At 37.5% G+C, this 24,547-nt stretch overlaps 1 protein-coding gene across 1 annotated transcript in view; it reads right to left on the reverse strand.

The window, feature by feature from the left end:
- LOC149075628 (uncharacterized) overlaps positions 1-24,547 on the reverse strand; it is a 52,341-nt gene that overhangs the window by 17,360 nt on the left and 10,434 nt on the right. The window contains exons 2-4 of the mRNA XM_089243115.1: positions 10,592-10,815; positions 10,323-10,486; positions 4,050-4,203 (exon numbers count right to left, since the gene is read on the reverse strand). Coding sequence (XP_089099241.1) covers positions 4,050-4,203; positions 10,323-10,486; positions 10,592-10,815 — 542 coding nt within the window. The remainder of the gene's footprint in view (positions 1-4,049; positions 4,204-10,322; positions 10,487-10,591; positions 10,816-24,547) is intronic.

Here is a 24,547-nt window from a genome sequence, read left to right on the forward strand (position 1 = left end):
TGTTTGAATATTTTCACATAGTTTTCATTAGCGTCTAAGCTTTAGGTACTGGGGGGGGGGGGGGCTGAAAATCGTCATTCATTCCGTTTATGAAGGACTCAAACCTGTACTCTGGCGGCGAAATGGTGCATTGCATTGTATATTCATGAGTTATTGGAGTTGGGGGGGGGGGTTCAAATGGCATCAGCCCCCAGTTCTGGTGGCTATGGTCGGAGTGTTTGAATATTATTTCGATGTGATAATACAAAGTGATTTGAAATGTACACTGCATTGCAAAAAAATAATTTGAAAATAATACTTTTCGCAGCTGTTACACATAAAACTTAGATACATTGTCATAAAAAATTCCTTAAAGATATATTCTCTGCATGGATACATTTAATAGCGAATTGTGGAAATCGTGCTGGAGGGGGTGGGGGGGGGGGTGGGCACATTGCATTCCCCAACTTCCTCGATGAAAGAAAAGGAAATCCCTGCAGAAAGTGGGGCCTATACGGTGGAAATTAAATTTTCAAAATTTATTGGATCCCAATTTATTATCTTAGTGTACGTTCCAATGTCCCTCGATGACTTCAATGAATACTTTCCTTCATTTGTTAAAAATTAAAACAGATGGGAAGGGGGAACATTTCCAATAAATGAGAAAAAAAAATTAGATCCATTTTTTACGCCTAAAGCAACTACCCTATTTATAAGATCACAACAAACATATGAATTTTAAAGAAATTCAAATTTGTCGCGACGAAATGAGTCTGCGACAAATTTGTACCGCGACGAGTTTGTAGCACGACGAATTGACGCTGCGACAAATTGAATGCGACGAATTGTCCCGCGACAAATTGACCAACGGTACAATTATTCAATCATTGCACTTATAGCTATAAAAAGCTACTTCACTCATAGCTATAAAAACTGATGGCTGATGGTAGCACTGCGAATTACTCAGTGAAACAGACCTCACGTTAGGTTCACAACATGTACACGCACATTACAACATGTACCAATTCATTAGAAATTCCGCAGAGGGGGACGAGGTGCGTGTGTGGTTTAGTGCTAGTAGGGAAAATGCAGGGATGTTTTCCTGTATTATTCTCCGTTCACAAACTAGCGTATTTGAAAATTCCAGGCCTGCCCATTAAACGAACTACCGGTACGACTCCCCCTCCCCCCCTTCAGGACCATCAAAATCAATTAACTGCCGACCCTCAAAAATCAGGGTATTTTAGAAAGAAAAAAATTCGCATATTTACGTCATCTTCAGTCCCGACCATCGCGTTACTTATACAATTGTATGATACAATTTGATGATGATGATTTTGATGATGGAAACAGAATTCTGTGATTCGTGAACCCACTGGCACACTGGGAAAATGCTTCTTCAGCGGGACTTTACCGCTTATATCCTCTTCGGGGACAGACTGGGCCATGTTCTGGGAAATGTAAGGATTTCGTTAATGCACCACTTTTTTGTATTTTCTTCATCTTTGCAACTCAACTTCATTCACTCCATAAATTCCTTAAATAATCTTTAAAATGCTTGTTGATGATCACATCTGAAGGCTGTAAAATCAACAGTTCTGTGTGTGTGTGTGGGGGGGGGGGATTTCGAACATTGCTAAATAAAATCACTAGTCATTAGTAATATCTATAGCTTCTAAAACGACTCTACTCGTTGGCGTCACTACTAAAGTGGTCCAATGACATTGCGGATCTTCAAGCTAGCTCTGCGGATGCCATGTATGTAGCTAGTATATGATTTGGTGAAGTTTAAGTAAGGGGATTTTCCTCCTTAAAAACTGACTCGCGTGTGTAAGCCGACCCCCTTCCCAAATTAAGGAACAACATTTTCAACAAAAAAAACTCGGCATATACGGAGGCATACGTATATACTCGGCATACACGAGTATATACGCTGCTTGTTTCATCTTTCCATTGATCAATGTTTCCAAGTTGTCATTTTAAACTTAATGAGTTCTTTCTGAAACTCCCTGAGCAGAAATGATGATGGTCACCTCAGAAAAATGATGATTCACCCAGAACTCGAAGTACCCTCCCCACAATTTTTAACGAAAATATAGTAAACTCAGCACCCTTCTTGGTTCAGACCCTAGGCACCAGATCCCTCCCCCTCTCCACACTCAATTAGTTACAGCCCTGGTGAACCTTTCGATAAAGGTCTTCAACTTTACAATCGAATGCACTTAAAGGTTTTAGGACTTTCTACCGGATAGTTGATGCTGGGGGAAAAATTTTAAATTAAAAAAAAAGTACTATTTCATCATTTTTTGTGGTGCCCCTTTTCTTTTGATGCCCTAAGCACGTGTTTATTTTGATTAATGGTTAATCCGGCCCTGCCTCGAGGAAAAAGAGGAATATCAGCAATTATCACCAAAAGTGGTCAATTCATTGTTGAAAGTACTGAAAGAATTACACCAGACATGCACCTCGTCCATATTCATCTGCGGAACTTAACGAATTGTTACATGTTGGAATACGTGTGTGTGTAGTGAACCTTCCATAAAGTTTGTTTCTGTGTAATGCTTATTATGTTTAGTGCTGCCATCTGCAATCAATTTTTTAAACTATGAGTTTTTTCTCAACTTATAGTGAGTGAAGTGTAATGAATGAATAATTGTAGCGTTGTAGGCCTTTTGCTCTCTGCGGTGAGACTTTTTAATGGGGAGATCGGCTAGCATTCGAGTCTCGAAGTTGGGAACCGCAGAAAATTTTCATCCATACTGGACCTATCATGGTCTACCGCTATATACGTACGACACAGCCGAGGTGCACAACCTCCTGCGCGGGCCCAAATGTGGCCTGCAAGTAATTATATCCGGCCCGGAATGTTGTTCTGGTAGAAAAGTATCCGTAACAAAAGGCTGACCATATTTCCTTCATAAAACTACATGAAATCGTAATCCATGTAAGACGTCACCAATATTATCACCGAAAAAATTGTCAAAAAGGTAAGTAGTCAACAATCGATAAAATTGCTGAAAAATCGCCAGTTGTGGAGGATAAAGGGCTACGAAAGTCACAAGGTATTGAAATGAAATTTACCAAAATAACCCGTATGTATTTGAAAAACATGTAAGATGCATATAATGATTATAATCAAAATTATATAATTTTGCTTATACTTATCCAATAATTAATATAATTTATAAATTATGAAAGTACTGTAATCTCGATTCTTGATTTCAGTATGAGATAAAAATTCAAACAAGCCTAGTAACTTAACTTTATAAAAGTTGGAACGACTAGAAATATGGAAATGGTTCAACGAAATATACGGGTCATAAGCCACCCCAAATACTGTATATACAGGGTACACGGCTAATGGGAGGGGTATGGCATTTTACTGGCGAACCGTTGATCCTAAAGGCACACTTCTAAATTAAAAAAAGTTTCCAAATAACGTGTTGTAATCAGGCATGTAATTCATGTTTCAAGAAGTTGTACAGTTGTTAAAATAAAAAAGTTAACTTTTTATACAGTCACTGTGTGTCCGAAAATTCAATTAAAAAGTTGTTGCCCTGTCTCTCCAGATGACAGCAAAAAAAAAATTCCACGTTTCCAAGTGGTTCTAAAGTGGTTTTCGAGTTTCTAAGTACAATATTCGCTGAGATATTCCGATTCAAAAAACGGATTAAATTCGGGGGAAACAAAAGCACCGTTAAATGCGGTTAAAACGGTTTCTCTACATTTAACGCTGTTCTTCCCCAACTTTCCTCCGTTTTTCAAATGGGGCAACAACTTTCCAACTGGGATTTGTGACGCACGGGGACTGTATAAAAAGTTGATTTTTATTTTCATATACCGCATACAACCCTTTGGAACATGAATGACATATGAGTACATCACGTTATTTAAAAACTTTCTCTAATTGGAAGTATGCTTCTAGTATCAATGGTTAGGCAGTAAAATGCCATACTCTCCTCGTTTGTTATGCACCCCGCACAGCAGAAGAAATACTGAATATCTGTCGCGTGGACACTTGCACCCCGATCTACAATTATATAAAATTGGAATCAATAGAGTATCATTACCTGCCGCTGGTTCTGATGATGTCCCTTCTGGGGTGGTTTGCCGATTCCTGCAGGTCATCGTGCCTCGGCGAAACTGTATCGGGAGCCTTGGAACTGGGTTCGTCTTTCACGAGGTCTCCTCCAACGTATTGCGTCACCAAGACGGGCTTCCCATCTGATGGAAACAAAAGAACTGGAATATCGCATTCATTTCGCGTATTATGTCAATAATATGGGTTTTTACGAAAGACTCACGCAACTGACGACAATTCAATGTTTGACGGGTTGACCAAAAGGTGGCGGTACTGCATCCGCACGCTTTGCTATTAAGCTGCAATATCACAATGAAATAGTTGATTTCAAAGCCGTGTCTGATGAGTAACTGCGTGATTCAAGTGAATACTACTACGACTTAACCGTCCATGCGACTCGTAAACATTCCTCTGCGGAATTTCCTAACGAATCGGCACATGCCGGAATGAGTGAGCTGAATTTATGTGTGGCCGCAAACGTATTTACAGTATGTTGCCAGAGATGCGTTTGTTTCGTGTTCTTGTTGGTGCTGTCACCTGCCTTCCATATTCTGAACTGAAAATGTTAACTGCTTGGTTTTTTTCATGTTATATAAGTATCATGTTGCAGGTCTGCCTGCTCGTTTTGATTCAAGCGACTGTGGTGAATGATGGATGCGTTCGTTTAAGTCACAGTTTCCCAACCTTTTTTTGTCCCATCGCCCCCTTCTTCAGAAATTTTTTTCTCCCATCGCCCCCAACGCAATCTAACCCATAGGATCCTATGTTATACCCGTAGCTTCTGTCGCCCCCTGGGACTTTCCATCGCCCCCAAGGGGGCTTTAACGCCCACGTTGGGAGTCACTGGTTTAAGTGATTGCAAAATCCATTCAATCACTATGCCACGAAGAAGTGGAAGGCTGCAAATAAGGCAGCTGGTAAATGATGGCTAAATAGACGACCAATTATAAACTATGGCTGAGTGGTGAACGATGGCTGCGACCATTTCATTCATTAATTCTTTTTGACAGACAATGGCCAAGTTAGGCCATTGATAAGCTATGGCTAAGTAAGTTAGCTGATAAACGATGGCTAAGTATGGCCATTAACAAAAGATGATTGAGTTAGACAGCTTGTAAACCATGGTCAAGTAAGAACATTTAGAAACCGGCTCAGTAAGGTTTAGCTTTACAGCTTTGCAACTTGTAAACGACGACCTAGTAATACCAATGGTAAACGGTTTTCTGGCTAAAACCATTCGGAAACGAAGGCTGAGTAAGGCAGCTGGAAAAACGATAGCGATAGACAGGGCAAAAGAAACAAGTAGTTAATGATGATTAGGACAGAGGAGCCGCGAGTAAATAGCTAACTAAGGCAAGAGAGAGTCATCGGAGCCGAAAGTTTGAGAATCACTTCACTAGTGGGGGGGGGGGGGGGAGAGACATATATATAGTCGAATCTCCCGTTGTTAATGAACTCCAAGAGACCGGAAAAATCACTTCGTTATAACGAAATTTCGTTATAAAAATATTCCAGACTTTTTCATTGTTTCTATGTAAACTTATCTGAAGGGATTAGAAACGTGGTCGTTAAAACGAGATTCGACTGTATATTATCACGGTAAAAATAATAACTATTTCAAAATTTCAAAAATATCTGAACGGAAACATTCGCGCCCATAGGCGTACGCAGAATTTTCTCGAGGGGGGTTTCAGATCTTTTTTCCCTCTGGGAGGGGGGGTTTACGTTTTTCCTGTAAAATAACACTATAATCTTGGCTCGGGGGAGGGGGTTAGAACCCCAAAACCCTCCCTTTGCGTGCGCCGTTATTGCATGATGATAGAAGGAGATAAAGATGGTATTTAATTGAAGGTATTTAGATATTTCTACCTGTATTAGAACACTAGGGGAATCACGTTGAATATTGTTAGCAACAATCGTAAATTTTTATTATTTTTGTGTTGCTTTCCACTCCGTAAACACAAATGTTCCTTTCCCAGCGGTAATTTTTAGTCTAATTATTTTGTCTTCGCCTAATAAAATTCTATTACTTTCGAAGTACAAGTACAACGCCACAACAGGCAAATTGCCCAACGAGGTGGCTGACTTAAGAACCTCATAGATCCCCCCCCCGAACCCCCAATGAATCGGTACATGCGGGACTGTGCGTGTACGTGTAGTGCGACCTGACGTAAAGTTTTGTTTCTGTGTAATGCTTGTGATGTGTAGTGCTGCCATCTGCCATGAGTTTTTCTAACTATGAGTGAAGTGTTATGATTGAATGATTTATCGTTGTAGGACTGTTGCTCTCTGTGGCGAGACTTTTTAACGGGGAGATCGGCTCGCATTTGCGCCTTGAAGTTGGGAACCACAGAAAACCAACTTCAGCCGACCGCCACTGTGGGGTTCAAACCCGGATCCTCGCATCGCGAGTCCGTCACTATAACCACTCGACCACCACAGCGGTTTCGAAGTAATAGAGTTCCCATAAATTTGCAAACAGTTTAAAAATTCATAAAAATTGAAGGTACAAGTATTGAGTATAATATTTGAGTTCTCTCGGGGTTTGGGAGAAAGTTTTTTTTTTTTTCTCACGGAGGAAATTCCTTTTGGTACAGGAAAAAAAAATATTAGCTCGAATTTCCGTCGACAGAGGGCACTGTACGAAAGTGATTCACTGGAAATATGTAGATCAGAATCCTGTAAAGTCGGTACGTGGACGCGAGACACTTGGAGTTGTGCCGTTTGGACGCCGTGGTTTTAACGCTAGCAGTCCGCGAACTGTTTCGACGCGAGGAGGAAGGCAGAAGCATTACAAGAATCGCTCATTGTAACACGTGTTTTCATTGCTCATTCAAACATGACCGAAACAGTATTATCGAAGCGCAACAAACAAATTTTTGCCCATGTCGGTCATCTCTATTGGTTTGATAGATATATTTGCTAACGAAAGTTCTAGAAGGCTTGGGAATGGCAACAAATGCCGAGAGAGGAAGAGATACCGGTAATAATTTCTCTTTTGCAGATAGTTTCCGAACATACAGCGATGCTGCAGGGGTTGTGGGGTTGCTCGTACAATAACAACTTTAAAAAAAGCTCTGTTGATACTCAAGAACTTCCCAAGTCAGAATCACTCCAAAAGCTATCTGTGGTCGCACGTGCTCGCATTCAAGTTAAACACCTGGAGTTACGGCACCAGTGCAGCAAACCGATTGTGCTTCCATCGTAATACCAGATGATTATCAAGACTGCGAGCATCCACCAAAGATCTTTGAAAAATTCTTGATTACTGATTCCGGTGAAGGCGATAGGAATCGGATTTTGATCTTTGGGCCAAAAAAGTATTCAGGTTTGAATTGGTCACGTGGTAAAGGTTTTTGTGGATGGATGTTGATATGTTAATGTGATGAGTAGTATTGGTCACGTGATATGAAATATTTTATTTTACTCATATTTTATTGTTTTTTTACATCCATTTTGTTATTCATACATTTAGAATGAACATCAAATAAATAAGACGCAATTAATGAACCAGGCCGATTACAGCTATGTTTTTCATGCGAGTAATTTTTAAAGAATACACATTAAATAAATAAATTGTCCGGTGTCCAAACGGAACCAGTCTAGTGTTCCCCGTCCAATGAGCTGCGTCCAAACGTCCTGCTCCGTTATAAAGTGCAGGATGTACGATTGACAGCTCATTTCGGAATTTCACTATTACTGGCGCTTGATTTTCATTTTGGTGATGACATAGGTGAATAAAGCGCTACTGTTGAAATTGTTTTACCTCAGCCATGAATAGTCGGCCGAATCTTTACGAACGTTTCGGACTCAGAAGGAATTGGAGAAGGGTTCGGGAGCAAAATTCTCTGATTTTCTTTAATACAGCACCCTCTGTCGACAAAAATTTGAACATTTTTTTTTTCTGTACCAAAAAAAAAAATTCCCCTTTCGTGAGAATAACTTTCTCGCGCTTACCGCATTTAAAAGTACCATTTCCTTCATCTTTTATGAGTTTTTAAACTCTATACGAATTCATAGGATACCCTGTAATTTTTTCCAAGTCACGCAAAAATTTCAACCCATAACTGTCCGTTCTTATTTGAGATTTTGAAATCGTAACTTTAATTATAATCACCTTGTACATTCAGAAGAAGAAAGAAAAGGGGCTTAAAAGTGATCGTTCGGGCGCGCGTGACAGTCGGAATGCCATGGAACTAAAAACCTTCCGGTGTTGAATCCGAAATCTCTGTCACATATTTACCTCGGCATAAAACGCTGAACGCACTGCTGAATTCAAATGTCGTCCAAGCTTAACGCTCGCGTGAACTTAATACGTCAATGACAAATACAAGTACAAAAAAAATGCAATAAAAAACAAAACGGAATTTAAGGAAGTCCTGAAGATATATTTCTTTTAGTTTGTAACTAGAGTAATGGAAATAATAATGATAATCATAATAATAGAATACAAACAATTCAAAATATAAAAAAAAAAACAATTATCTTTCCAGGGCATTTTTTTTTAAACACTCGAAAGAAAAATTTGTTTCTTATCTGACGAGAGGGGGCGTCTCATTCGGTAAGATTAATTATAATAGTTAAATTTCCTGGAAATTTGCAAAATCCGAGCGTTTAAATTTTAAACTGTGTCGCGTGGCAAGAAAACAATCTTGTGGTGCTCTCGAGCGTGGAAAGAAACGCAATTTGTTTCATTTTCTTTTTCTTGGTAGTCACATGAAGTGTTAATAATAATGTGTGCGAGTATTTGAAAGCGCGTGTTTGGTCCTTTGTTAGTTTTCTGATGTGAATTTTGGACATTTATAGATCTTTCATGGCAAAATGAGGCCTTGAGGCAATTTGTCTCACACGAGGGCGGACTCGCAGAGAAAAGCGCGTCTATCCTCCGCATCACTTGGCAAATCAGCGTCTTCTAAGCAAGAGCTAGAGAGTTATTGTGTTGAGTGTGTGTTTTTTGTAAGTTTCTTAAAAGAAAGTCTGTACTCTGACCACGATGTCTGACTTGAAAAGACGTATTTTTCCCACTGAGTAACCAAGTGTTAAGATTTGGTAACCAACTCAAGTGGGAACCCCGGTCAGCCTGATATTGGTTTTTTTTCTTCTGAAGATGGCAACCATAGTGTGCCAAAATGCATTAGGATTTTCGTATTTTTCAGCGCCTTTTCCTTCTGCGTTGTTGCCTTTTGTGATTATATCAGGCAGGATTATTTACTATTAGAAAGGAAGAATTTGCATGAAAGCAAAATATTTTTTTTCCGATTTTGTGCAGGTGATAGTGCTTTCCAATCCATCTCCAGGAACAATAAATCGAGGAAGAGAAATACTCGTCTTTTTTTATACTGTGTGCGTATTCCCTACCCTAACTTCAGTACCCTAAAGAAAAAGAAAAAGGTATCCTACGAACAACGTCTATCTCCTCTTATCAGAATGTGAGCAAAAGCTGACCCAGTAGCAGTTAGTTTGGCAGATTGGGGGAAGGGGTAAAGATGTTCTCTCTCTTAAGAGAAAGGAAGTTACAAAGTATCTGGACTTGCCATTGCCGGAGTAGGAGGGTTTTAAACAGGCGAGATATCTCGTAATTTCCACTATGAAGGATAAGCAAGTACCCACTGACTCCATAAATCTTTCTTCAAAGACACTATTTATTTAGATAATTGATGCTGAAAATAGTCAGGTATACAGTAACAAGTGGGAGCAAAGTAACTTCTCGTCTTTCCATACAGATGACAACTACCGTTACTTTTGCCCTACCCAGTAAGTGATCTTGATTTACAATGATATCATGAGAGAACCACAAAAATTTGTATGCAGGCTGGTCCAGCTAAAGCCCCCATTAAATTCTCGATTTTTGGAAACAACGGTAAAATCCCGTTTCGTTATCGATCCAGCTGTTTGTTTCTTATATTCTTTTTACTTGCAACAGATCAGTTTTATATACTTTAAGCGAGTTAAACTATAGTTATTCTCTTTTGCAACGAAAACCCTGATGCCTATCATCTGATCAAGAGTAAAAGCACCTATATAGCCACATGGACGTATGCTCGAACTCGAACAACCTCTAATGTTAATTCTTGAATACCACTTCAAAGAGGTGTATGACTAATATCTTACGAGACTCCGAGCATTATTTAGTGCTACAATGAGCAGCGGGGTGCTCGCAAATTAACGGTTTGAATATCACTGCTTTATAGTCAAGTGCAGAGCACTGCTTTGTATAATGTGATTTTTGTTTTCAAGAAAGTTATGATCTTATGATTCGTACCTTTACCATCTTTCTCGATAGGAGACGTATAAACAGTGACCTTGTATCCGAAGGTCTTCTTCATGGGACGATGAGACATTATCCCTTCCTTCAGTGCTCTTATACTGTCCGTGATGTTGGAAGTTCTCGTTGCTCCTTCGAAAGGTTTCAGATCTTTCGATTGCCTGCCAAAACGCAAAATTAAAATGAAGCTCTTTATCACTCATTCTGTTACAAACACAGCAAAAAATAAGATAATTGATTGCAATCATTATCGTGATAATTTTCACCTTGTAATCGTCGTAGCGTTTTTATCCGCAAGTCTGATTTTCTCCAAGTCTTTAAGACGATGATTCGTGAACGTGTCCAGAGAGTCCAGGATCCCGCTAAGGACTCGCAAAGTATCTGGATCAAGTTGTTTCTTTTGGACCTTCGTACTGGTTCCTTGCGATCCACTCGAATGTACTGGACCGAAACTCGATGCCAGGCATAAAAATATCAGCATTAAAAACGCCTAAAACCAGAAAAATCGGCATTATAAATACGTATTAGGTGTGGTAAAACAGAAAGATGACGAGGACTACTACGTAACCGATACACGAATGTCGTAAACATTTCTCTGAGGAATTTCTAATAAATTGATACGTACCGGAATGAATGTTCCGAGTGTATGCGTGGCCCAAGGCCGTATTTAGGTTTGATGGGCCCTGGGCTATTGAAGATGATGGAGCCCGTTACGTATTCAACTCCAGTTGTCCTTTGTCAAAGAAAAATTGTCACAGTTTTTTTACGTTGAATATCCCTTTCAGACCTGGATTTCGGTGAAGGACCGTAGAGATAGTTTACCCTTTGGTGCCACAAATGTGTGGGTCGCTTTTTCTTTATAGTAGAATTTTTTTTTTGACCTCAAAGAGTTAATCTCTGACTTGAAGGATTGTGTAAGTTTTGCGTTAGAATTATGGTAAGCTTTGGGGCATTTCATCAGAGGGCAGCACATAAAGTTGAACTTTCGGAGTTTTTTTAATGAGATTGTTTGCAGGGGAGAAAGTGCCTCTGGAAAAAGTCATTTATTACATAAAATTTAGCAATAAAATTCTAGAATACATTGCATGTAAACATAAATATATCCTGCGTCATCTTGACTGAAAAATATTGAACAAAGTGAATTATTTCTTCACAAAAATAAATAAATCAAAACTTGAATAAAAAATGGAATAAAAGAAATAAATATTTGCTGACATTCATGTTTTTAATGTATTTTTTAAGTATCAAATGCGTAAAAACATTTTGAAAATTTAAAAAAAGAAGAATGCTCGGATCTGAAAGGGATAAATAAGTGCGAGGGTCAGCTTCAGACGTTGTGGCGAAAGAGTCATCTCTCTTCTTATGCCAGTGCTCTGTTTGTGCGTCTTTAAACAGAGCACCGGCCTGCGAACATTCTGTTACTCACAAAAAAAAAAAATGTTGATCGACTTCTATATTCGAAGGATTAGATAATTTAAGAAAATCCTATGAATATAGGATCAGGAAAAATAAGATTGCATTTCTTATTAGATTACCTCAGATCTTCCTTTATTTTCTCGTTGTCTTTAAATTTTTAAGAAGCTGTCATTTTTGGATTAAAATACATTACTTTTCAAATATTATTACTGTTTTTCTTTTTTTGCATCGTTTCTTTGAAGTATTTTCATGCTCGAATGGCTAAAAATTCTGGTATTTAATGATGCAATATTAAGAATGTGACGTGTTTAAAGTAATGGGGAAAAGAAAATAGAGCTGCTGCAGCTATTTTTTGGTTTTTTCTGAATGTTATTTTTTTGTGATTTTTTTGGTAAACATGCCCCGAGGTAAAATGGAATTTGATGTCAACGTTAGCGTTAGTCGAGGGCAATGATTTGAGACACTTTTACTTTCTGTAAGAACGTAAACCAATTGCGATTTCGAGTTCCCACTTTAGTGAAATCCCCTTCATAACCAATTAAAGAAGATTATTTCATTTTTTTTAAATGAACATTCTATCCCTATCGAACAGAGATTCTCTAGAAAGAAAGGAATTCTTTTGTCCTTATCCACAAAGCACAACCGCTTTGGCTGACAACATTAAGAAATAGTGGAATTATAACTTTGCGGATGAATCTACACCAAGGATAGCAGTGCAACGAGTGTAGTCGACGGCTAATTAGATCGGGATATATAATTTACAGTCAATAAAATTACTGATTGATTTATTTAAAATTTTTTACACATATTTTTGATAGTATATACTATCTATGTCAGTATGAAGTTTTACATACATCTAATACTTAATTTTTTATAAATTATTTCTAAAAAAAATGCAACAAAAACAGCATGATAAAATAGCAATAGATCAATGTAACTGAATGAAGATTGATTCAAAATATAAAGGAAACTGTGCAGTTCATGAAATGAAGCAAAAGATTGAGCTTTCATTGACTCAATCTTATTTAAAATTAAATTTCAAACTTCAAAAAATTTAATTTGAATTTAAAATTTAATTTTAAATAAGAGATTGAGTCGATGAAACCTCAAGGTATATACACTGCTCAAAACAATTAGGGGAGCAAGCAAAAAAAGTGAAGAAAACCGTGCGAGACAGCCACGTATTGGCATACAATGGATAGTACACGCGTATCAATGCGCAATACAGAAAAAAGACGTAAAAAAATTTGGAATTAAGCTTTAATTCTTTGAAAATATGGAAAAAACATGAAAAGATGATTTAGGGCAACAATTTGGTTACATGTAAACGATAAAAAAAAGTACTGTTTAGACATGATGCATGAGTTTTAATAGGATGTGTGGTCTCCTCGAACAGCTAAGACTGCTGCACACCTGTTTGCCATGGATGCGATGAGGTTATCGATCAGACTTTGGGGAATACTGTTCCACTCATCAAGAAGTGCAATCTGCAAGTCTCGGACAGTAACAGACGGCGTTGGTCGCGCAGCAATGCGTCGTCCGAGCATGTCCCAAACAGGCTCGATTGGATTCAGGTCAGGAGAGCACGCTGGCCATTCCATACGCTGTATTGTTTCAGCTTCAAGCATGTTCTCCACCAGACGAGCTCTATGCGGTCGGGCATTATCATCCTGGAAAACAAAGGAATCTCCAATGGCTCCAGCGTAAGGGATGACATGAGGTCGCAGTATCTCGTCCGCATACCTTCGGGCCGTCAAAGTGCCATTCCGAATGATATGCAGGTCCGTACGTCCGCCTATGCTGATTCCACACCATACCATCCAACCAGCTCGTCTGTATTGTGACCTTTCGCGAACGAATGCGGGGTTGTTTCGAGTGCCCCTGTCCCTCCATACCAGAACACGTCGGGTGTCACACTCCAGACTGAATCGGGACTCGTCTGTAAACAGCACTTGGCTCCAATCATGTTTCTCCCAATCTCGATGTTCAGCAGCCCATCTTCTTCGGGCCGCACGGTGGCGTGGGGTCAACGGAATGCAGACCATTGGCCTACGTGCACAGAGCCCTCCCTCATGAAGCCGATTACGTACTGTTTGGCTGGACACCCTTCGTCCTGTTGCCAAGAGCAACCGTCTTTGCAGCTGCGTAGCATTCTCTGTTCTGTTTCGACGGGCTGTTAACCGTACATACCGGTCATCAGTTGCTGTAGTGGCGCGTGGCCGACCTTGCCCTGGTCGACGTCTAACATTTCCTGTTTCTTGGAATCGATTCCACAGCCTTGCAACAACACTTCTGGCGACTCCAACAGCGTCCGCGACACTACGTTGTGTTTGCCCGGATTCCAGTCTGCCTAAAACATGCCATGGACTCCGGTAAATCACCTTGTTGAGACATCCTCAAGTCACCTTGTCTCAAAAAAACAAATACTGCGCAATCGAATTTCACAGTTACGGCAGTAAAACAGACGTTTCTGCAACATCCCGATTTCTGCCCTTATCTCCTTTTTCTGGACGTTTTGACGTTTTTTCTGTTTTTGACGTCATGAACTTTGATTTGCATATGAAGTTTTCTTCTTCCGTTTCCTGCTAGGCTTTAAATTACGGATGATTTATTTTATGTTACTTATCGGTATACATGTTTGCGTAATTTTGTTAAAACCATGTGCTCCCCTAATTGTTTTGAGCAGTGTATATATAAGCTATTAACAATGCTATTACAGCAGTGTTTCCCAAAGTGGGCGATAGAATGGTTCCGGGGGGGGGGAAGATAGAAGCTACGGGTATAACATAAGATCCTATGTTATCACTTGAGTTAGGGGGGGGGGGCGATGAGAGAAAAAAAATTCTGAAGGAGAGGGGTGATATATGGAACAAAAAGTTTGGAAAACTATTTTATTAGAGGAAAAACTTTTTTCTGCGACGCCACAATATCTGGAATTGCTCCTCTCCATACTAAACGATGCTGGTGTCCTCTTGTCGAAGCAGTTGATTCAAGGTGTATTAATAATCCATGTGGCCCATCGTATTCATCCCGTTGAAAAATTTAAACACTTCGATCATATCCCCCAGGCACCTGCGTTCTTCCAATGTAACTGTGCACAGGGTTAAAATTATAATAATATAACATATTTCTGCATTTCTCATGACAGAAAAAATATATAGATCGAATAATGGAATCAAAACCTGTTCCAAAATTATAAAGCCACTCATTTCGTCTTTTTCCATAGCTCAAGCTTGTGTGCCAATAAGAGTACGCGTACCTCTTCTCTGCACTCCCTTCAACCAAGTCTATGTCCCTCTGTAGGTATGGTCTCCAAAACCTCACAGCATACTCCAGTCCAGGACGAACTACGCCTCGGAAAAGCGGAGGAATGACTTTAAGAGAACGCGAAGGGACCTTTTTAAGAATGAAACCGATCACTAGTTTCTTTGACCAACGGCTGAACAATGTTCAGAAAACCTAAGCTGATCATCAATGAGAATTCCCAAATCGGTGACCCCAGTTGCATCCCAAAGTAGAAGCAATGAATTAATTTTTTTTAAATATTTTATTCATTACTTCACATTTTCATACAGCATTTACAATTAATCATTTCTCAAGAGACAAATAGTTGCCAAAATTAAAACTATAACAATCCTGAATCTAGATAACTCAAAGTCACCTGAAATAGTAAATGTTGGCGCAACCGAACACAGGTTAACAGAAATGGGTTTTATTAATTACGCATGGATGAATTTGTGTTACTGATTGTAACCAATAGCACTGAATCTAAATTTGAAAAAAAAAAAAACCCAGCCTAATTTACTTATCAGAATAGGACGTAAAATGACCATGATATGACGAAATGAGCAAATGCATTCAACGGAATTATTTTCAACCAGGTAAAGCATAATCTTTCTTTTAACCATTCACAACCCCCGTCTATCGTTATTCAGGCAATTTACTTACCGTTCTAAGTTCTTCACCACTAACCAACTCCCGCCACGTCGCTATACACAATTTACTGACATAACGAGTTTGAAATGAGGGTGCCATCTATCGATGGCCAGCCCAAACTCGTTAGGGAAAATATCTTATCTATATTCTTCCCCGGGATCGGACATGACGGCAACTGTCACGGTGGTAGACGAGCATCTTTTCACTACGCCACACGGGCGTTACCGTTCTAATTGTAAAAGGTGAGTTGTGCCGGACTTTGGTGCACCTACAGCATTGTGTATGTAGCGATATGCGTGTTTTAGTCATCAGTCTTAAAAATCAGCGTGTGTTGTACATGAAAACTATGAGCATTGATAATATTCTGCAGCACTAAATAAGAGTTTTCAATTGATACGTGATCAATCAAATTTTCTAATGAGGATGCTTGCTGCAGTAACTGATAAAACATCCCGTTATACAAGGTGTCCTGTAAGTTCTAACACGGCCTTTATCACATCAACCGCGTTTTCTTAGAGGTATGGTTCCAATTCAAAAAATGCTCAACAGCCGTTCAAAAATTACCCTGTACCAGTTTTGAGAGTGAAACTACAGTGTGAAGTAAAATAAAAATATCTAAATTTTTATACGGCCCCCTCTGTGCTCTATCTTCCAGTTAGAAAGTTGTTGCCCTGTCTCTCCGAAAAACGGAGGAAATTTGTGAAAGAACAGCGTTAAATGCTGATAAAACGGTTTTTCACATTTAACGCTGTTTTTTTGTGAATATTGTACTTGGAAACATGGTTTTTTTTTTCGGCATACAGGGGCTACAACTTTCTAACTTAAAGTTAGATCACAGAGGGGACCGTAAAAAAATTTAGATTTTTGTTTTGCTACACATTGTATTTTCACTTTCAAAACTGGTACAGGGTAATTTTTGAACGGCTGTTGAAAATTTTTTTGAATTGAAATCACACCTCTACGAAAAACGGTTGATGAGATAAAGGTCGTGCTAGCACTTGCAGGACACCCTGTATATTGATCTCTGCTCGTAATAGCCCAGAAAAGATGGAAAATGTGTCTATGACTGTCATGGGATATTAACTAATGTAATTGGCTAATTATTTATATTAATTGGTAATCATATAAATAGCATAATTAATACGGTAATTGATCGTTTATTGATTATATATTGCATTATGGACAAGTAAACTTTCACGAAACCGTGTCCTCGGCTCACGGAAGTTTAATTTGCCGGGACGCGGTAAATTAACCCCACTGCTCTATATTAATGCCTCCACATCACTGAAGATCAAAATGATGTCACAATGTGGTTTGAAACATTCGCGAATCCACGAAATCATCATCATTACAGCCATTAACACATCATTTTCGCCACAAACCGGTATCTTTTATTACGGTAACATGCAATGGTCTTACCCTTGCTCTCATCGCGAAACTACAAATTACGTCTATTTCAGCATCTCCTCGAAATCACCCTAAGGTGAAATAAGCTATATCTGTCAGATATCAGTTTACTTCCGCGATTATCGCCTATTAATATTGCATTTTAGCAGAAAGAACACGTGCGATGGACGTTTCTGATTTTCCCCTCACCCATTATTATCAAACTACGTGTATTGAAGTGCCTTAGGGGTACGGGTTCGAAGAAATTCTACAATTATTGACCAGGCATTCTTTGAGAGCAAATGGAAAACAGAATTAATGTGGACAAATAAGGGAAAATACACACTTGCTCAATTTTCCCTCTTGATACTTTTTCCTTCATTAAATGTTAGTAGGAAAAAAAATAAAATGTTATACAGTCGAATCCCGTTATAACGATTACCAAGAGACCGGAGAAATCGCTTCGTTATAAAGAAATTTCGTTATAAAGAAATTTCGTTATAAAGGTATTGCAGGTTTTCGCATTGTTCCTATCTAAATTTATCCTGGGGATTAGAAAAGTGTTTGTTAAAATGAGATTTTTTCGCTATAACGGTATCCGTTAAAACGGGATTCGACTGTATAGTACATTTTTCTTTAGGTTTTTCTAATTTCACCAATGTAAAAGTAAAAAATAATTCGAAAATTTTAGAGTATAAATTAAAACAAGGATATAAAAATTTGAACTTCAAATTATTGTAGATTCATGGAGAGATTTTTCAAGTTCTCAAAGTTATGAAAAATTTGTTTCATATTTTTTGAGACCACCGTACATAGGTCAATGACTTTTTTTTAAAATACAGTCCATGCCGCTTAATGTGATCACATTGGGACTCCGGGTTTTTGGTAACACTAACCGAATGATGACTATATCCGGAAAAAGTCCCATTCGCAAGCAAGGTGACCATACTTCCGGTATAACCAAGCAGGACGTATGGTGAACGGTATTGGTAAAACAGGGCAACTGTTTTTCCTTTCCCACACAATTGGTTGCAAAGTGTTCAATCGTTCCATTTTTTTTTTTTTTGTTATTCTGTTCTAAAACGGGATCTCTTTTCTCCCTTTGAGCTAAAATTTTGAATTTTTTATTCAGCCATTGTGAGGCATTAGAATGGAATTGTCTAATGCAGTGTTTCTCAAACTTTTGCCACCCGCGGCTGCCTTGAAAAATTCATGATTCATCTGTGGATCCCCAGAATAGCTCAGTGGATATGTTTTATCATATAAAAGAACCACACTACAAGAAACATAAATAGGCACACAAATATCAAAATCTTCAGATCACCGCGACGGCCCTGGGAGCCGAGACTCACACTTTGAGATACACTGGTCTAATGTATATATCACGAATTACGATATTTTTTTTAATGTATAATATTATACGTTTCATAGATCCCTTGAGAAAATGTCTCGAAAAAAAATTTTGAATCTGGTGAAATGAAAGAAACTGATCAAGAACCGTAGGAGAATATTTTTTCGTCATACATGTGCCTTCACTATAGAAAGGTCATTGAAAAAGGACCTGCACACGTACATGGATGACAGCGAATGCTATGGACTGATTACCAGATGTTTGGAAATGTTTGTTAACAAGGGAGAAGGGAGAGAACACCTTCTAGTTCCCTACATAGTCTTGCAGCGTGATAACTATAACTTACGGGGGAAAAAAAATTAAGTTCGGTAAAACATTAGCTTCAGAATGCGCGAAAAAACTTTCGGCGGAATAAAATTTGATGACATTATCCGAAGTTCCGCATTCTTCCTTGTTAAGGTATTGATCCGTTCCTTTCCTTGCAAAAGTGATAACAAAATCCGAATGATATCATTATCCGTGATTATAATAAGCGGCTGTATTAACCAATGTCTATTAGAAGCCAGTATTTAAATTCCTTAGAGGAATGTTAACAAGAGGTGCCTGTATACGGTTAAGTAATAGTAGAAGCCAGTTCTATCTTAGGTTGAAATGTTTTGTTATATTGTGTTTTAATTTTATTTTATCGTATGTCGATGAGTACGACCATTGAATGATCACAGTTTGCCGTTAAAAAAAAATCTATTAAAGTTTTTGACGAAGAATATATTTGAAAGAATAAAAATTCTAGTGTTGATTCTCAAATTAAACTGAAATAAAATACGAAAAAGAAGAAAGAATAAAGTAAAATAAGAAAAAAAGAGGAGTTAAATTAAATAATTTTATAAAAAGAATAAAATAAAATAATTATAAAAAGAATAAAATAAAATAATTATAAAAGGAATAAAATAACTATAAAAGGAATAAAATAACTATAAAAGGAATAAAATTAAATATATTCGAAAAAAGAGGAAATAAAATAAATTCAATGAGAAAAATGAAGTAAATATATACCCGTAATTTTATTAAACAATGTAAATGCAAAATAAAATTTTAAAACAGCTCAAATTTCAGTTCTTATGATAGTGATAGTGATAGGAACCGAGAGACACAGTTCTTAGGAAAGAAAGCACTTGCATTTGTATTTCAAATTAGTAAAATGAATGCACCTTCATTATACCGAAAGGACTGCATTTGAAGAAAAATTTACCGAGATATCCGTAATTGAAATTGTTAACTTTTGTCGCTTTTCACAAGCTAAAATATGGAGCGTGAATTATTTGTTTTGGGTGGGAAATGACGCTGGCTCCTAATATTGTTTCAAAATTCAGAAAATAAACTAAGGTTTTATTTTCGTCCTTTTTCTTCCAGGCTAAACTATTTTGTAATTTTAATTCGAAATTTATGCTTAGTTTATGCCATTTCCACCACATAAATCTAATTTGACTGGATATTAAGTTTACTGATGAATATAGGTTGACGAAGATTTTTAACAGCTGGCTGATACGAAGATATATTTTGGAAATAGAGAAAATTCAACTGCCCCTGCGGGAAATCGTACCCATGCCCTAGACCACTAGACTACAGAGGTAACGAATATCTCAATCTTTCCTTGTAGCTCGCGTGCACCGAACGGGACCATACATGGACGGTCGGACCTAACTCAGGCCAACGCTCACAATTGCTGACAATGCCACCAAATGGTGACTTATCCGAGGACGATGTCACTTTCTGCTATCCAAATGAAGGTTAAAAACCTTTGTATGGATAGCGGAGAGTGATATCATCCTCGGATAAATACAGCTTTCTTTGGATTTAGTTGATAATTTTTCGTATGTTCGTTTTATGGCCATGTTGGCTATATTAACCACCACCAAACCAGAACATAGCTCCCACTCTGTCCCAAGATAGTCTATATTAACCGCGCATGCTCGGATGTCACGATTTTTAAACTAAAAAAAATCGTGTATCAAAGTTTCTCATCCTCCCCGTCCGTATGCTATCATTACCGGAATAAAATTTTTTACAGAATTTTTGTTTCTCTACTCATTAAAAATCTATCAATTTTTTTGTTTCAATGTTTCAATTTCAGTTCACATTTAAGGAACAACATTTATGACGTTTATTTTCTCTAGAATTTCGCTTCGTCCATTATCTCATTTTACTAAAAAATTTTAGGAAAAAAATCTAAAAGTTTTTCGTTGAAAATTGAAAGTCAAGTAAGCTGAGAAATGCATAGCATATATATATTTGGTCATGCAACAATTACTATTTTTAATATGGCTGAAAATAAAGACTTTTGAAAATAATTATATTTGGTATTTCCCATTGAGACAGATTATTTATTATCTTACATTATTTTCTTTCCTTTTTACATAGTTCTGAGGAATTTTTCGCCATTAACTGTTTTCTTAAATCTCGCAAACTAGCTACAGGAAAAAATCACTGAAACTCAGCATATTACCTTAGTGCGGTTTAGTCATTTTACTACGTAAAGAGAGACAAAAAACAAGAAATTCAATGACGGATATAAAAACAAATTTCCTTCAAATTTTACAGGGTAAATTACTCCAGACATAATAAAGCAAAGTGCGAATTTTACCAGTTGACATTGTTTTGATTGGGGATCACATAAAAATTATAACTTCAATAACTATTACTAATCACTGTTTAACGTAAACTAACACACCCAAAATCTCTATTTTTTTGCTAACAAAATATTTTATAAAGTATATTATTTGCAAAACTTTTCTTATATTTTACTTTAATTTCAGCGTAAACCATATCGTTGGGATACTTTCATGAAACAGTTCATATACGATTCATATCAAGTAAAAACAGTTCATATAAAGTCTCATATACGGCATCCCGATATGCTAGTAAAAGTTCAAAGTTCATATACAGCGAATCAATTCAAGAATGGGTTTCGATTTTGATTTTAATTGCAAGATTAATTCTTTTATATTGATAATAACACGCAACTCAGACACTGTATCGTATTCTATTCTGTTAAAAATTCATACAAAAGCGAAATTTATTCCCGTGGAATGAGATTTTATGCATATGGGAAGAGAAAGTGTCTCTGCTCATTGAAATTGTCTTGGGGACATTTGGACGCTGATATAATCCTCATACAGACGAAACAGCCATTAGGATCACTTTCAGTAGTCTCAGATTTATCTCTGATTGATATCAAATACCTCAAAGTATTATATTAAAACATCAATCAGGATTGTTATGTGAAATAAACGAAGTTTATCTTTCTCCAATAGTCATCGGAGCATATAAGACATGCGCCGGATTAATACTTTTCTTTGTTGTTGCTACCGGCTTCTCATGTCACAACTATTATTCCACAATGCTTCCTTTGTCTGTGTTTGCCAATGTCGTGCCTAGAACTTTCCATCATCACGCCCTCAAGGTGAGCTTAAAAACCAACAAAAACGAAGACAAAATACCACGCTTCTTTTCTTAAAGAATTGAATTGTTCATTTTTCAGCAATGAGAAGTCGGGTTTCATCAAATCTAGAACAAAAAGTATGTCACAGATTCCATTATGTGAACATGATGACGGCGGCGACGATGTTTGGGGGGTTTCCTCTACCTGTTCCGCTCCATAAGCCTGTGGGAAACATGGCGAGATTTATTGATTGGAAAGTGAAAGCGATTTCGACATTTTTTTTTTTTCTTCTCTGATCTGTATCTTGTCAGACATGCTTCACTTGTCTTTTAGAAGAAACAGATACGCTCACACACATTCGCCGCATAACGTGCTCCTGACCGTTATATGAAGTCACGCCATTTGAATCGCAATCATCAGATAACCGAGATCGGTTATTATGACAGCATGGCGATTTACTTCGTGGATACCACCGATTGATTGATAATTAATGGAGCAGATTAATAACGTTTGTGAAAGTAATTGAAATTCACAACTCCTTTAATCCTTATTAACATCGTGTAGTAGACGAATGACCATGGATTCGGATAATTACTTAAATATGTCCTTGAAAAATAATCGATGGAAAGGAGTCGAGATTAATGCACTGTGCCCGTTAATCACTCCGCAATAGAGAATTTGGTGATCATAACTTTGTATTTAACCATAACTTGTATACTACGAGATATAACTGTCTCGTAGTATACAAAAGGAATTGTTGAATGTTAGTTAGGTTTCTTGAAACTAATTTTGTTAGGAAATAAACAAGAATTGAACCACATTTTCAGAGTAATCCAAAGCAGCTCTTCTACAATTTTTAAGTACAGTGCACCTCAAAAGTTTAAACGCTAGTTGAAATAACACAGTATCTCAAAACTACTAATTGCAAAACCCCAAACTAATTATAATTATTAGGATGAACATGTAGTTTATTTTGAAAGTAATAAAATTAGATTACACACTCTTTATAGAGAATATAATTACAAAATGAAAAAAAAATGGTATATAAACAATCGTCGCAAAAGTTCGTCGACAAAGTCAAATTTTCAGCGAAGTAAAAATGATGAAAAATCTGATTTGATGTCCCTTCTTCTCAATAAGTTAGCTTATGCCGATTTCCACCGAAGAAATTAAGCTTTACATTTTATTTGCGTCTCAAAATATGCAAAATAACTCTCAAAGAAAGATCTAAGTTCTTCTACGGACGAATAATATAGGCTATTTTCATTAACCTCTCGACAAAATGCCTCAAAGATTCTCAATAGGTTTGAGATCAGACCACATACTGAAGACTGGAGAAACTGCGTGACACCTACTTTGTCGCATGAAGAAACACGTATGCACTTGGGCCCCCGGGGGAGAACAAGGCATCTCCGTCAAAACCAAAATTAATTGAAACGTCAAAAATTACATATAGTGCACAAATCTTAAAGAAGTTTCAAGCCACATGCTGACCAGTCAAAAACTTCAATTTCTTTCACATTACACTAAGCTTTTTGCATGAACGCTGTATGCATGGTCTACCTAAGACTACGACCTACCCGCATTATTTTGCTGAAATTCCACCTGAAGACCAGCCAGAGGTTCGCCAGATCATGCTCTAGTGTCTGTATGTGATGCTGAGTATTTTGGTGACCTCTACGATGGGCTACTAATACCTGTCCATTGCAACAGAATGCAGCCAAAACCATCAGTGAACCACCACCTTGTCTTCGACTACAATTATTCCGTAGTTCCTTGTGCAAATCGTGCAGATATTATTCTCATACATCTGGACATCTAGGTTTTACTTCTTCTCATCGCTGCAAATAACTGAGTGCCATTTTGGCCACACTCGAGAGCTCACTGTAACCTTTGTGTTTCGTGCACAAATTGAAAACTGAGACAAAGCTGTTTTTTTTTTTTTCATAATTTTTCGATATACTACCGTACCTTATTTCTCGTATACGCGTATGTATCGCATCCATTCACACTGGGAGTCCAGACGAGCTTTAAAATTGTTGCCGCAGTCATCCATTACGTAAATACCAATTCTTTGGATTTTGTCACGCCTTTTATTTGTAATGCTTTGCCTTCCTATCGGTATTGGGCACTGTATATACCATCTCCAGAATCTCCAGATAATACGCGATAGATAGACGTTTTAAAACGATGTGAATGGACTGCAATTTCCGAAACAGTCCACCCTTCCGATTTAGCTTCCATATTCTGTTTACTTCTTCAGAATTGTTCACCGTTCAGAATCAGCTTGCAGCATCTGAAATAACTGATGCTATCTCATGAGTCACTAGTGGTAAATATGCATATTTCGACGATCAATCTCGAAACTAATTCATTGTGTCTAAACCTTTGCAAACACGAATTTCACTCTTTTCACAAAAAATTATTTTCATTACGAATTATAGCACTGTTTTTGGTATTCAATATTCAAATGTTCGAATAATATTTTTAGATAGATAGAGAAAAAGAGATAGATAGATAGAGAGAGAGAGAGAGAAGTATCTCTCTGATAATCATTATTATTTAATAGCTCGGCTTCTTTTAAATTTAAGAGTGAATTTCATGAGTGTTTAAATTTTTGCGGTGCATTGTAGTGAGCAGCGCTCATTCCCAGCGCTTAAGATATAAAATATATCAAATCTTACGTAGGCTTAA

This window comes from Pholcus phalangioides, unplaced genomic scaffold, assembly GCF_987345545.1.
Source record: "Pholcus phalangioides strain wild (caught in Gottingen) unplaced genomic scaffold, Ppha-v1.0 ptg000015l_1, whole genome shotgun sequence".
NCBI classification, from domain to species: Eukaryota; Metazoa; Arthropoda; class Arachnida; order Araneae; family Pholcidae; genus Pholcus; species Pholcus phalangioides.